Source organism: Apostichopus japonicus, chromosome 20 (assembly GCF_037975245.1).
Source record: "Apostichopus japonicus isolate 1M-3 chromosome 20, ASM3797524v1, whole genome shotgun sequence".
NCBI classification, from domain to species: Eukaryota; Metazoa; Echinodermata; class Holothuroidea; order Aspidochirotida; family Stichopodidae; genus Apostichopus; species Apostichopus japonicus.
The window spans coordinates 23,253,574-23,269,951 of NC_092580.1; the positions used below are offsets into that span (position 1 = coordinate 23,253,574).

A 16,378-nucleotide genomic window follows, 5' to 3' on the forward strand; every position below is an offset into this window, starting at 1 on the left:
ATACTGGTTCTCTTGTTTACACTGACTTTACGTAAAAAAATTGTCCTTCTTCTTCATTAGTTTCCTACTTTTATTCACTTTCTTTCTTTGTTCTTCATTTGGTCGCTAGCTCGATAAACTTTCCTAGTTTTTCTAGGATAGCAAAGCCCACATTTTGGCTAATTCTGAAGCACTAAATTCTTTGAATTTGTATACGTATTTTGACATCATAAAAGTGAACAGCGCCGCCAGTTTCAATTAAGTTGTGTTCTTGAATACTTCCAATGCAGAGCTGACTTTGAGGTATATTTAAATCAGAATGCAAATCTATATTGCGGTCTCAGTATGGGTAACCTACATGATTCCGTTTTTGAGATAAGGTAGGAACACGGTTTTCATTGTTTTATTCTGTTGACTTCGGATGACTCTTGACCTCCAATAAAGTCAATGAGGTCCCTATCTAATATGGGCACCAACATGCTAAGTACGAGGGTTGCCAATAACACACTTTTAGAGATAGGCCTACGGGTGTAACAAGAAGGTAGCCCGCACACACCTGTGTATGAAAGCTGAACTCACACAAACATCTCAGCCAAATCGCATGAGATCGAACGGCAGTCGTTCAAACACGGGGCAAAAGTGACAAGAGTCGGTAGAATCGCATGATAGCTGTACCTCAGTTGAAGCTTACAGTGATCAGCTAAACAACGCTAGTGGTGGCGCCCTGTCATAACTTGTTCGTATCATGGCGGGTGTCTGGAAACAAATTACAGACAGAGTAGGGCCTCTATTTTCCTGGATTTCGACTTATTTGTGGATTATTTGGTTCATTTTGTTAGCTGTGCTAGTGTACACGCTTCGTCCCTTGAAGAAAATCTCGAGCATGAATCTTGGTAAGAGATAATTAATTTGAAATCAGTATTTTTTTCTGAACCGAAAATCAGGTAGGCTAATGTTACACCACGTACCTTGCACAATTAACAGTAAGACTAGGCTCGGCAGCCAGCCTTGGCCTAGCAGTAGCAGTAACAGTCCTTTGAAACTTACAGTTGCATCTTGCATCTAGTGCCTTACGTTAACGTGTCACTAACTTAGGCCTAGGCCTAGGCTAAATTAGCTGTACCTATACTTGGCGAATCTCAAGTTAGCATTGATACAAAAAATACCGCTGCTCAATGCCTTTCGAAAATATTCCTGTGGAATTTTCAGAATACCATCAATTTTCGAATTTTCACTCGAAGGTTTATCGTGTGCTTTGTAAAAGTAATACTTAAGTAAAAAGCATGATTTAGGCCAAAGTTAGGCCTGACTAAGTAAGAATCCAGTGGAAGTAAAAATGGCCAGTGTTGCAAAGTGATAATGAAAGATAGATCTAGATAGGAATGATGTGTTATTGTTATGTTATTAATAAAATAAAAAGAAAAGTACAAGAAAATACGGATGTAGGATAACTCTCTCTAGCCTACATGTGTCTGAACATATATACTTTGCTTCTTGTTTACTTGTCTCTGCACAACCGTCCATCTGTCAGATATGGATGAAGAGGTCATGGACCCATATTTGCTCCAATCGATCTGTATGATTATATAGGTGATGATGATTACGCGTGGATACAGTTTTGGAAAATTCAAGTATTTAGTATGTTGAAGGTTTACTTTGATATATATCTATGCAGCATTATAATGACAGACAAGAATATATGTTAACTGGCATTATATGTCAGAGGCACTGGTTGGGGACAGCTACTGTGAAAATAAAATAACCGTGATATCCAGGCTGAGAAGGGTCCATGTGAGAGGAAACAAACCCAAAGGTCAAAGAATTTTGTATCATATATTTGCATTCTTGAAAGCACTTGTATATCGAATCGCTGAAATTATTGTTTTGCTACTGAGTGAACTGACTTGATGTTTCTTCATATTGCTTCAGAGATGAACTGGTTATGAAACTGGATGGGGGTGTATATTGGTTACCATGTATGATCATTGACATCTTAAATAAGTAAACTGTATCATAGTAGAATATGTTGTGGAGTACCCTTTTTGTTAAATGGCAAAAATATCTTTTAGGAGGTCCTACTGTACATCCTGATACCAAATTTTGTTCCATGTGTAATATTCATGAAAATATTACATGAAAATTATTTCTTAACATAAATATATTACAGTTTGTTCCTTGCCAGAAGAGCATTTAATTCCATGGACCAGACCGCAAAAAACAATTTTTTTTTTTTTGTAGCCTAAATTTGGCCAGGCTAGCTGTAGGCTAAACAGCGTCTTATCAGCAAATTCAGCCTAATAATATGTACAGTAAACGGTCAAAAAAGTTGTCACTTCAACATGGTACCTGCCTTCTGGGTTTAATATCTTATTAAAACATACCTTTTTTCCCTTCTGACATCATTGGCACAGGAAATTAATTAGGTCTAGACTCAATGCTTTCTACAAGAAAATGCTATTTAAAAATATTCTTCAAAGATTTCTGAATCTTTTTGCAAAAACTACATTCTCATTGCATTTTGTATCGCGAAAAATATGAATTTTCATATTTGGCGATAATTTTATGACTGAATGTGGCAACAGCAGAATGAATGATTAAGCTATGCAAAATAATTGCAATAAATCAACCATATCTGGAGTTATAGGCAAGACATTTAGGTGGGAATATACCAAAGTTAGTAGCACCATTGTGCAATAATTTTTCTTCAACATGAGTTTCACATGCTTGTCACCAGAAAATCCTTCAAAGGTTGGCAAATATATCATTTTCTTGTCAGATAAATTGAATCTGGCAAGTATGTATTCAGGCATTTAATGAGGGGTGTCTGCAGAGCACAAACCTGTCTGACATGATCCATTATTGGTCAACACTCTCTGAAATTTCAAAATGACAAGGATCGTTACTGCATGCATGGAAGCATTTTGAGATGACATGGATGGAACCATCCTCTATGCAAATGTGGTTAAGCAGAGTAGATGTGTAGTTTGCTCATGTATGTTTATGAGCTAATGAAATTAATGAAAAATATGAGAAAATTTGTAATCAGGATAAGACAGGCTCATCATGCAGGTTCTCAATTGGAAGTGAACTCTGTCAGGGATTTTTATTTTTATTTTTTTATTGAAGGGTAAAAATAGAAAAAATCCCAAAAAATGTAGGAACTTTCATACATCCATGTGCGAAAGAGCAAACTGACCACTGGACAAGAGCTACGTACTACAAAGCCTGCTCGTCAGTTACTGCACATGATACTGCGATTGAGCGTTTGATTTAGGGGCAACTCTATAAATAGCACAACAGCTATTTAAAGCAATTATTTCCAGCTTGAAGCCTGTATAGTATGCCAGTGGGGTTGTAAGGTTTGATTTTAACTAATGTATGGTAGTTCAGCTCACAAAGTTTAACTTCCAACTTTCAGAAATATCACAGAACATCCCTGAGTCCTTCCCCTCCCCTCCCCCCCCCCCCATATTTTACCAGTCTTAATTTAGTTCAGTTGTAATTTATACGTTAGTCACATTATTACCTCAAATTTTGATACTTACTTTCTTTAGCAATAAGAACAGCCGCTAGTTGATGATCATTTAGGTGCATGATTTGAATGGAGAGGGACATCTCACTACAGTATTACCATTGCTACTTCAAGTGAATAAATGACTCAATCGAGCAAATTTTGTTATGTGAGCTCTGTGGAGTGCAACTTGTTGTGGAGTGCAACTTGCAACTTCAGTTCACTTTGCATTGCACAAAACCTTAGTGCTTCCTTTTCAATAAAACTGGTCTGTGGTAATGCAGGCAAGTTTGAAAAGACAAATGGAAATGCTTATTAAATTGCTCTCACTGAATCAAATAATTTATTTTTTAAAAGTCCATAATATTTCAGTGTCAATTATTCATTGTTGTCTTCAAAGGCTACCATTTCGAGAATAAACAAATGAAAAAAAAAGTAAACAAAACACACTACAGATGTAAAAAAAAAAAAACCTTGGGGGAAACTTACTTCCTCTTTATTTGAGAATAGGATTCTTTAGACTCACTGACATGGGCTAAATCCGCATTAAACAAACTCCTTGATGCAACGTACCATCCTCTGAAACCTGATTCATTCTGCAAGACTGCCACCTATTTCTTGCATCTGCATTCACAGAGTTACAAAGCTGGGCATTTCCATAGAGTCTGGCAGACACTTTTATCACTTTGTTTAGGGAATTCCTGAATTGTTTAGAAAAATATATTTAGGCTACAAAATACCACAATTTGAGGAGGCAACAGATATTGTTTCAGCAGTTGAGCATGAAAGTCATCCAAGTGGTGTAGTGCAAACAGTACTCACAAAATGTCAACTTTTGCAGACTTTCGGTTTTCAAGACAGATGCTAAGTACGGCACTAACAGTAAAACTTGACAGAAATGGAGTGTCACAAGTATGCAAGGGGTTTTCCACATGACTTTATTATGTTAAACAATAGCAAACATATTTGTGTCTTAAGAAAACACTCTTCCAACACTGCAACCTCATCTACATGTTAATAATAATAATGTCTAGATTTTTAATGCGCAGACTTATCCACCGATAAACAGCCTCAAGGTGCATCATGATATTACCCTTGTCACTGATGACCTGTCAAACATAGAGACAATCCCTCCACATGGCAGCAGCTAAACAGTGCCTAACTGACAATTTATCTCATAGGTCCCCCCCCCTCCCTCATTCATACACCTGGGTGAGGAGAGGCAATGGAGATAAATTGCCCTGCCCAACGACTCAACCTTATGATCTGGCAAAGGACTGGTCCCGTTCAAACCTTAAATCACAAGTTTACTGCCTTGACCATTGACCACAACACTCTCAATGATATCTGGTAAACTGTAGTATTTAAAGACCAACTATGGAGACTTTTTGATGAACATAAAATCCCACCATTTTTCATGTATTTAATCCTTAACTGACTCCAATTACATTGCTGTAATTAACTTTACCAATTTCGGACGTTAAATAAGTGAAAAATGGGACGAAAAGTCAGCTTCTATTTCAGACATTCCTGAAACATTCCTAAGACATCAGGTGACCATGTGACGTCAACGTTTGTATACCTCACTCACAACTATACTTTTAGTGTGTAAAGTCGTATACTTGAGCTGCGAAAAACATCAACGATATTACTCCTTTTTCCTCAAAATGTCACAATTCTGTGTTGTTGGAGGTTGCAGTTATACCTCATCCAACAAAAGCATCAGCTTTTTTAGATTTCCGAGTAAAAGAACCGACGTAAAACGCCGCAGACTTTGGATCAATTTTTTGAGATCCATGCGGAAAGATTTTTCAGCACCCGGAGTATCTCATGCCCATAAGTCCACATGCATGACCCTGCTTCTGTGTATGCTGCAAATGTCTCATTCTGTGAAAATTATATACTGTCGATAGCTGTGTCGGACCATGGTCGGACATAGCTAATGTGAAATTGACCGTAAACACGCCCTGGACGTCCTTATATGTAACATTATATCACGCAATTGACAGTAATATATTTACTGTAAGAGATGACCGTATATATATACCGTGCCAAGGGTATAGCATTGTTAGTACATGTACGGTAGTTAGTTACAACTCTCGCCGGCGTTGGCTCACAGCATGTGTAATTAGCCATGTTGGGATTTATCTATTTCATTTGTTGTATTCCAGTATCGTGAGTTCGTGATACATGTGTAATATTGTCCGTTCTGTTTATTCCGACATCTGCATGTTCTAAGGAGTTGAATAAAAACGGTAGTATGTAGCGATCGGACGTTTTATTTCGTTAGTGACTGTCTTGTGATTGTGGGATGTTAGTACTGGTCAAGGCCTGTTTCAACTAGACCTAACTCTATGGAATTACACAGACTCACGGTAGTTTTTCGCCCAGGATTGAACAAGAAACGTGGATTAGGATATTCACTGCTAAATTTGTTTATTGACAGGATACTTTTTCTGTGTTTGTATACTTTTGGATATTAAAACGAGTAAGTACTATGTAAGTATATTGTACCGTACGGACGTATTGACGCTACGCTATGTAAAAGATACCTCCATTTGAGTGGAAATTTTGCCAATAAAAAAGGCAATTTAACTAAAATTTCTGCTTATAATTGTCTTAAAACTTGTTGTTAACCTTCATGTGTTCTTGTTTTAAGCTAACAGCTTTTCAAACGCTCGAAATTGGAAGTAAAAAACAGTACAATTGTTCGCTATCTGTGTACAAACAGTGCCTATATCAGCGTTTGATTTTCGCGGTATACAAACTTTGACGTCACACGGTGACCAGAGGCTCCTTTGGGTCAATCTCTGTTTTTCAGACATTCCAGAGGTTCATGTCACGTGACTACCCAAAATGTCCATTTTCGTGGTCGTTTTTGATGGGTTATAGTAGGTTTTCGAAGATTATTTTTTACACATGTTGATTATGGGTATGTAAACTCCTAAATTAATGGAAAATCTCAACAACAAAAATTGCCTCCATATTTGGTCTTTAAACTGTCATTTAAGGAATTCAATACATTTACTATGTGATGGGACTTTCTTGAGAGTTTCTTGCTTGAGAGTACAGTAGTTATTGTGTAACAGACAATAGATTCAAAACTAAAGTCATGTATTGTTAAAGGCATTAAGGTTTGCTCAGTAATACCATTACACTTGGTGTTACAGTAAGGCCTGTTTAGTCATGGTTGTGGAATAAAGAGTTTGTCTGGGTGATATGACCATTTCAAACAAACTGTAATGACAGTGGTTTCTACATCGAAATTGCTCGAATTACCCTAGTTGTTGTATTATTTTGGAACATTAAATCTTCCCAAGTAGAATTATAAGGGTTTTTGTTAACTGTCTGGGGAAATTGTTTCTGACAGTTATCAGATACTGTAGACTAATAATAATGGAAGGGTTTGCGTCTCTTTTAAATTTAGTTGTTTTTATTTAATAGTGCCATTGATCATGTATTTTGTTAAGGTAATGTCAATTTATTTTAAAGTATTTAGTAAGAGTTCTAGGCAGTTTGTTTTAAATGTCCACATTCAGGAACTTAAAAAGGAAACAACCGTCTTGCATAATAAACCTTCGTGCTAAACCCATCGAAGACAATTTTATGCTATTCATGTCTGAATATTGTATTAAAAAGCTCTAAACACAATCGTTTCCTGTACATATCTGTCTATATCGCCTCAGGTATTGTCTCCATCCAAAATGAAAAGTTTTCTTTTGTTCCCCATATGATTAAAAAAATAAAACACAGTTTAGGTACTTTGGCAGCAACCTTTGTTGACCTAAAAGGTTTGTTCTGAAGTCTAAGCAGCTAATTTTTAAAGAGTAGAGACAGTTAAAGTAATATATGTATTCAGTGTGCTGCACCATTGATGACAGTAATTCAGGTCCTGTGCTCCACAAAGTACCATTAATGCATTATTAGATGCTCAGAATAATAACATGTGGTTATAAATTTCATTTTGCTACAGTATGTCACTGCATTTTGAAGAAGAAAAACCCCCAGTTATGATCCTTACTGGATAACAGCTAAATAAAACCTTGTGCTTTGTCAGAATTTATTGTAGTGATTTTGTTTATTGGAGATTTATCCCTTTATTTATGAATAAGAGAATATCAAAATGATACATAAGTCAAGTTTACCTGATCTTCGACAACCTGTATAATTTTGTCTGCTGTGTCCTTTCTTCGAACTCTCCCTGTATCAGAGCTGTCGGAAACTCTCTTGCCTCCCTCTAGCATATATTAATGCTGTAAGAAATCTTGTTGTTACCATAGTAACCAACTTGTCTGACAGTAGATGTTATCTGTTGTCTGTCCAATTGAGGGGAATCCAATGTGCTGGGCGTGTGCTTTCATCTCACTGTGTTTGATCAGGGTTTTGATGGTACAACAAGTAGTGGAATTGAAGACAGCTCAGTGAGAGGCAGTTGCAGTTTTTTCTTTTGTGTGTTCAGATTGCATTATGACCAGTGATTGTTAACGTGTGTGTATGTGATATTGCTTGTGAACTCTTGTTTTGTTTTCCATTCAAAAGAAGCGATCTAAAGTTGGTTTTTTTCACGTGATACCTTAGAGGAATACAAACTGGATTACAACAGTAAGTAGTCAATTCTTTTACGACTTGTTCGTAGTCGCGAAGTTGTTTTAATTAAGTCGGCTTGATTGCGAGATGTGAGGGTATCGACATGTGCAAGCAGGGAAATTTTAATCTCGTCCCACGTGTGGAAGTTGCATTGTCTAGTTGCTGTGCATGCGTTTGACTTGTAAAATTGAACATATGGTTGGGTATATTTGTCGCGGCGTGACTTATTGCATTCTAGGAGTTGGTATTTATGAGCTCAATGCTTTGTGTGTATACTAGTACAGTGCATAAAATAACATGGCTGCATACAGTAGCAAACAGAGTCACTGGTAGGAGTCTTGAATCAATCGTTGACTAAATACATGTATGTCTATATTGATATCAATGTATGAAAACGACATAATTATCTTGTAATATTAATGACTTCTGAAGATATTTTTGAATGAAACTATTTGCACAATTCATATGTACAAAGACTGGTCGTATCATGAAATAAATCATGAAACATAAGTCATGAATAAAACCTGCACATTATAAATTTTTCGCTGAAGAAATTTTTTCAAGTATCTGCCAATTAGTGATCTTGTTTATTAAAGGCAACAATGATAGTTGGAATGTCTCACAGCCTCCTTTTTTGGGGGTTTTTTCTTCCTCAATTTTGTATGGCCACAGTGTATTGTATTTAGGCTTCACTTGGTTATAATGTAGGTTATCATTCAAATGCTTTTTACAAACTTGCATTTTTAAGGCAATTAACCTAATTAGGGGCCATTTATAATTGTAGATAAATATTCTATTTAACTGAAATGCATCTTATTGAGGTTTTCGTTGTTGTCTGCTCTTTGCAATATATTTGAAAATATCTACAGTGTCTGAAATTAGGATAAACTTAGTTTCCTTAAGTACGTAATGAAGGACGAATGAGGACATTGACAAATTTGCATCAGAAATAATTTATCCATGATATATCCAGTTGCAGTGTGACCGCTGGTCAAATTGTGCTATATAATTGCAAAGACGTTTCACACAGAAAAGATGTTTCAGGGTTTGAACAAACAGCTTAAATCATCCCCCTCGTCTCGTGAGATGAAGGAGCACCGGACATAATTCAAATTCAACCCTTCTAGCATCGAATGGTTTACCATCATTTTCATTCCCATATGTTTCTTTAAGGAAGGGGAAACTTCCATATTTATAAATGTATCATTCGTTCCCTTGTTCTTAAAATATCAAATTTGCTGAAGTGTAAAACCGATGACAAATTTTGAAAATCTGTTATTCCTGCAGTAATTTATGCCATAAAAATCATAAGACCTGGATCACATTTCATCCCACCAGTTCACAGCGTACATATTTATCATAAATTATGGACTCTTACCATAATGCTTGTCATTATTTTGGTGGCAGCTACTTTCATAATGGACAGAATGTTGCTAGGTTGTAGACTGGAGTGCTCCACACACCACAATTGCTGTTTGCCACTTGAGGGTACTGTTGCACAGGTTGAGGGCATTTTAAGGGCTCTTTTTGAAATCCCATATGGAAAATAAGGGTCTTTTTGGTATGTTAGTCTCAGGTTCTTTCGGACTTGTACCTGTTGAGTAGTAAATTTATGCCCAAGATCCTTAGTGTGCAGAGTACATACATATATGTGTGACATGTCCAGTGTAGAACACAGTCCCAGGTCTGAGACTTGCAAAATAACATTCCATTCCTTTATAAATTCCTTCATAGATCCAATTCCGATAGACACATTACACATACACACATATGGCCCATGTTGTGTAGACATATGCATTTTTGGTGAAGAGTCTCTCTGTATGTATTGCTTGGTGTGATTAGAATGACATGAAGGCTTTGATGTGACCAAGAACTTGATGTCTTTTACAGCAGTGTCAATATTTTAAAGCCCTCTCTCTCTCTCTCTCTGCATGGTAATTTTAATCGTATGATTAATGGTGTTTGCAAGTTTCATGTCAGTGCAGTGATCTACGCTGGGTTCTAAATTCCGGTTTGATTTATTAAACTGATCAGAAAATCAACAACTATGGAAGCAAGATTAAATAATGACTAATTTGTTACTATTTCTCAACTTTTTTTAATTTGATTATTTATATCATGGCTTTTGGTTATCAATTTCAATATAAGAGCACTTTGATGGGCAATAGGTTTCATCATATTGCAAGTAACACAATGTAAGAAAGGTTGCTTTACCACTTAAGCATTGCATTAATCTGTATTGAGTGTTTCAACCAAGCAAACAATCACAGAAATATACCATACCCTGTGCTTTCAACTTCCTCATGACCCTCTCTTTCAGGTTACAACCCAGTCTTCCTCTTGTCTTAAGAATCTACCATTCTAAAGTCTATATTTGTGTGTTTTTACCAGAAGAATTTCAGTCATAAATCATGTTGAAATGAAACAGTGAAAAATTTGCCATGTCAGCTATTTTTCATTTCTTGACATGAAATGTCAGAGTGCGAGATTCATTGCAAAAGGAAGGACACCATGAAGGAGATCTAAGGAATGTTTGCATAGAAGTAAACTGTATATAACCACCAGTATGTTAGAGAATATTGTAGTTAGTTCCTTATCGCAGTCCAGTTTCCATGGCAACTCATTCCATCATTGTAAATAGTATTTGCTCGGTTAAATTACAGTTGTTGTTGCAGGTGAAATTTCACATGCGCCCAAACATTTCTGTTGGTGTGATGAATCTCAGGCATTTTTCGCACATCCCCAGCAAAAGATTTCTTCAAATTCATGTATTTATAAAGGCAAGATAAATCTAGATATCAATTTATCTTGAAGGAAGCGATAGCTCAGACACACCCAGGCTAATGTAATATCGTGACATAGAACATACATATCACTGATATCCGAGCCAGATATATTCTAGGTGATTAAATGTCAGCAGTTCCCCTGAAGACATGTTCAGTTGTCACCTGTGTTGGTTTTAATGATGTCACTATTTAAGTTACTGAAATTTGAAGTACACTGTAAGCTGTGACTTTATAAAAATTAAATTCCTGAGGGACCCACAACTTTTGAATTTGATATCTTAATTGTATTCCTTTTCTGTTTGTTTTTTGTTATGTTTTTATGTTTTGCATTATTATTATGATTTTTTTTAATGTTTTGCATTATTATTATGATTTTTTTTTGTGGGGGTGGGGGGGGGGGGCGGGAGTGGGAGTCTGCCTGGTTTAAGGTTTAGAAAATGTCGGTGTGTCATGGTATGTGCATATTTAACAACATTGAAAGTGCTCAGGGCAAATTTTGTAAGGATTTTTCTGGTTGTCCCTCAGACAACTACAGTAAACTTATTTGACTGAACAGCAATCTTGGTAGTCGTCAAAGGGGTAGCAAAATGTTCACTAATGGTGAGATGAGTATGTTTGCTTTTAATAGAGACTTTGTGACAGTAAAAGTCCACCTTTGGGTGGATCATAGGCCTACCAGTACCACTGTTATTGTGCAGATGTTTCAATAACTGAATTCGATGTAAACAACTAAGTCGTTGCGAGACAAACTCCAATGCCGATTTTGGTCACTTCTGAACAGAAATTTGGTCATCACGGACGATCAGGTGACCACTAAAATCTTTTAAAAGAAATGGGTCATTTTGATTTGTGTCATACTAATCATGAGTTACTAATTAATAAGGTACTAATTAATATGTTTCATTTGATATTTCTGACTATGTTCATTACTTTTATAGATCAGAGACGATCGTTATTTGCTTAATTGAGATAAGACGAGCCCTCATTCCTTTTGACAATTGCTACAGTCTTAATCACACCAGTGTGCCTTTTGATTCTCCATTTGCTTTATGCTTGTCTTATTCAGGGCAAGTGGCCTCGCCGAAAAGCAATTAAATGTGTTAGTCTATGCTTCGAGCCTTCCCGCCAACTTGTTAAAATTTCCATCAGTGGTGAAAATTGGAAGTAACTTTCTTTTAAAGTGATAGTGCAAGTCGTCCCCAGATGTATTAGGAAAAACCAAAAGGAGTCAAAAATGCAAAAGGAGGAACACTGTTTGTTCTCTGTTTGAAGAGGACAACATGTCAGTTGCAGTCAGTGTCGTTCTCCTCCTCCTCCTTATCCTCATCCTCCTCCTCCTCTTCCTCCTCCTTGCAGTTGTCTAAATCTTAATCATTTACATACTTTCCGATGTGTGAGGATGTACATACCAGATGTTTTTGCAGTACAGCCCTTAGTTCTAGTTCCAGCCCTTAGAAAGTCCTCACCCCCCAACCCCTCTCCATCTACCCATCTTAAGTTCAGTTCTTCTGATACTAGTTGAATTGATTTAATAAAATGTATTAGAGAGATTAATAAAATGTATTTGAGAAGGAAAATAATTTGTAATGTTCTTAATTGGACCTAACTTAGTGGTTTGCTTCTTCAAAACCAAGAGATACATGCAAGCAGAGCTGGGTATATTTGCAGTGAAATTAACTCCCCTAGAGTTAAATATTCATAAAGGTTTAATTTACTATTTTGTATATTGTGGAAAGACCAATTGTCCACAAACTATGTTTAAGTCTATAAACACTCTTAATTTGCATATATATACTTTAGGCTGATGATATATCCATTGTTGTGAATTGTTTGGCCAAAAACAAGCTTGGCGATCACCCTGAATCTTTCTGAGAAGGAAAATAATTTGTAATGTTCTTAATTGGACCTAACTTAGTGGTTTGCTTCTTCAAAACCAAGTTGACTTGGTGATAGAGGTGCCAGGTTGGCATATATACATACAGTAATATTGATAAAGAACGCATCAAAAGTTTACACGATCCTCAGTGATCTGAAATTATCACTAGAAGCCAACAAAGTAAATTGTGGGGCAAGCTCACACAATCATACATACTTAACTCGCCACATCCCCCAACTCCATACCTACAGTAAAGTGTACCGTACTCGGAATAAATACGTATAAAGTCTGAAATTGCCAACAAATCCAGAGAAAACGTGGCATTTAGTGACACTCTTGTGTGTCATTAATTATTAACCATTTCAAATGCAGCTTTTGGAGAGCCTTTCTTGGTGTTGGTTGATTAGTTCATAAGACTATATTTTGTAGTGAGGATTCAAGCGTGCTCCGTCTGATCAGAAAATTGAGAATTAAGCACTCTCAAAGTGGATTAATGCTCACGACTCTAACTTGACAGATATTAAAGGGATAGACGTTCTGGCATTTCGTCGTTTTGCATTAATAAGTTATCCATACATTCGCTGCATACAAGGTTTCCAGGGTGTGTCCTTTGTTACAAGTTTTAGTTTCATAGCGGTTGAAATTACAGTAGGTTAGTCGTATGCGTGACAGTTTATAATACCAGTTGGGGGAAGTGAGAAGGTCAGAATTATTTTGTTCACTGTAAGCCAACGATCTTATGCAGCTTTGTCTGTGATCCAAAGGTTTGTTGTGTCTTGTGTTTTGTCTTGTTTTCCTTAATTTGCTTTCTGTCTCTAAACAAAGAAATGTTTTTGCAAATTCTCTTCCAGAATTTGTGAAAGATCTACTGTACTTGATTGCTTTTTGTGTTTTTAAGTAGCTTTTACAAGCATAGGGTTTTGATTTGCTTCCTCGCTAACCTGTCTCCTCACAGCATCATCACTGTTTGCTCTAGCATGTCTAGAGTGAAGTGAAGTAACCTTCTTAGCACTGCACGACCCTAGGGACAGGTCACTGCCTGTCGATGGGTATCCACCCTCCCCCCCACCCCTCATTCCTTCACCCAACTTGTTTGTTTTCTATGTTAGCTTTGTCATTAAACTGTTTGAATCTGCTTTCAGACCAGTATCCATCAAGAGACATCTCTCAGTGTTCACCGTCTTACTATTTAGTCTCATACTAAGTAGCTCAATATGGTATCCTAACTTCTCCCCCACCCCCCCCCCCGCCCTCACCCCCAACCAAATCTCAAAAAAGGCCAGTTCAGGTTTTAGGGTAAGCCGCTACTACCTTCTTTGCTTCCTACAGATAGTACTAGATTTATATTTTGCACTATATTATCAGTGCTGCAATACTATATTATCAGTGCTGCAATTCTTTTAACATCCGTTGTTGCTGTTTCACCGACATGTTTGTAACAGTAATGGCGGTTTTCGTATTAGACAAAACTTTCAGTATAATATGTGTCTTGGTTACCAATCACCAATCTTTACCTCACGGTGACAGGCTCTTCAAGAGCTTTAGATGGGATTGGATGACATATGAGATCTTGGCAAAATGTAGGGGTTGTGGAGAGTTCACAGGAGTTCGTGGGAGTGAGTAATAATTCAAGGAGATACTTTGCATCAACTCTGCAGTGATTTTAGAGAACATAAACAGAAATACTGTATATTAAGTCTGGGGGGACGGGGGGATTGATCGCTGTTCTGCATGAGGGTTGGGTCTATTTAAATTGATTGGGTTTCCAATATAAATGAATGCAAAAAAATGCTCAAGTGGTGAGAAACATTTCTTACATTGTGTTACGTGCAAGATGTTGAAACCTATGCCCCTCTAGGAACCCATTTGAAAATGCTCTTAGATTGAAATTGATATTTTAACCCAAAGCCACCTGTTGAAGCTTTACTGTACGTACAGTTCTGTACAGTATTGTACTTAAAGAGTATAATCATCTCATTCTGTGAAATGTACTTGTACGCAGTGTTCGACTTATGGCCAAAAAATTGCATAGCAACAAATTTCGACAATTGCTATACAATATTTTTGTTGCATAGCAGTACCCCAAAATTGAATAGCAGTTTTGAAATTACCACAAAATGGACCAAATGTTGGCGATCAATGTATTAACTAGAAAATGTTTGTGTATTATTATTATTTATACTAGTGTTGCTACGATAATCGTTTTCAATATCAGTATCGGCCGATATTTGCAAGATCGGCAGCATATCGGTATCGGTAAAATTTTGCCTAATTGTCTATAACAGCAAACCGATATTGAACTTTTCTTTTTAACAGCAGAGCTACCTGTACTTATTTATACTTGCAATGATTTGTTAATCTGCCCAAGACGATCCATTTCTTTAGCGTCAGTTAAAGTCAGATTCATTTTCGATTAATATCCATGGAAACCTGACTCTCCGTAACATCTAAAAACACGTCTACGGCGCGCGAATATAACCAATGACCTTCGTGAACCTTGGCCTACACACAGCATTAGTGCAGCATATATACACTGTACTAACCATTCATTTCCTCAAAGGCCTCCTTGAAAACCTTGAACATGATGCATTCAGTAACTGCACAGTTCAGCAGTGTTGGAAAACCTTGTTCAATTTCCCGCGAACACACTGCCGATTTCCCGCCGGTGTTCGCCTGCCTAGCACGCGTAACGTGCTAGCATAAAGGCGTGGTGTCCAGGGGCCCGTCTTAGGGCTATGGTGGGGTCATGGGGTAGAACCCCTCGTGGGGATCCTGGGGGAGAAAGCCCCCGAAAATTCTTGTCATTTTTTGCGATGTCTGGCGATGAAAAAATTTGCAGTTGAGGATGCAAAATACTGACAACTTTTTTTATTTAAATTGTCACGAAACTGATGAAAATTTTAAAATGACAAGTTAAAGTAGCTATATTATGAAAAGAGATTTAATCTGTCTTTCAATCTTTAAAAAGTGCAACTTACAAAACTTCCGATATTATGAAACAAACAACGTTCAGCAAAGCCCCGTTTCTAGACTGCCTAACAATGAATAGCGTGCACTATGCGTACATTTTACCAGTGGCGTAGGAAGGTACTTTTGAGTGGGGGGGCTGAAGACTGATGGCCAGCCTGGGGGAGGGGTCTAAGGGGAGGGGGTTTCCCCCTCCCCTTTGGATTTTTTTTGCATTTCCAGGTGGCTTCAGATGCAATTTGGTGCAATATAGCACACTTCAACACCCACTCCATTTTGTAAACTTAATTTTGTATTTTCACCTGGCCTTAGATGCAATTTGGTGCTCCAAATGAGATTTTTTTTCTCATTTGGAAATGAAAAAGGGGTTTTCTGACTTGCGAAGTGGGGGGGGGGCGGAATGATACTTCCGCCCCTCCACATTTTTCACTGGGGGGGCTGGCCCCCCCCAGCCCCCCCGGTTCCTACGCCCTTGCATTTTACAACTGCAGTTTTTAACCCTATACCCAACTACTGTACCACGGTACATGTGCTGCGAATTTGCCCAGGTACCTTCCCAAGCAACTGTGAGCTCATCCCCTGTGTAACACCTGTTTGTTAACATTTTTTGGGCACGTTGCCAGGGAACCTCTTAGTTACGTGAGATCCGTAACCGCCGAGGTGGTTTGGCTA

General features: G+C 37.4%; 1 protein-coding gene across 3 annotated transcripts in view; it reads left to right on the forward strand.

Annotated features, from left to right (window-relative positions):
* Positions 1-691: 691 nt before the first annotated feature.
* The window catches only part of LOC139961086 (suppressor of tumorigenicity 7 protein homolog), a 32,890-nt gene continuing 17,203 nt past the window's right edge, over positions 692-16,378 (forward strand). The window contains exon 1 of one of the 3 annotated variants that reach the window (XM_071959959.1): positions 692-872. In XM_071959959.1, coding sequence (XP_071816060.1) covers positions 725-872 — 148 coding nt within the window. In that variant the 5' untranslated portion in view covers positions 692-724. Of the gene's footprint in view, positions 873-7,877; positions 8,093-13,411; positions 13,504-16,378 lie in introns of those variants that run through there. The other 2 variants (XM_071959960.1, XM_071959961.1) reach the window with 2 other exon arrangements.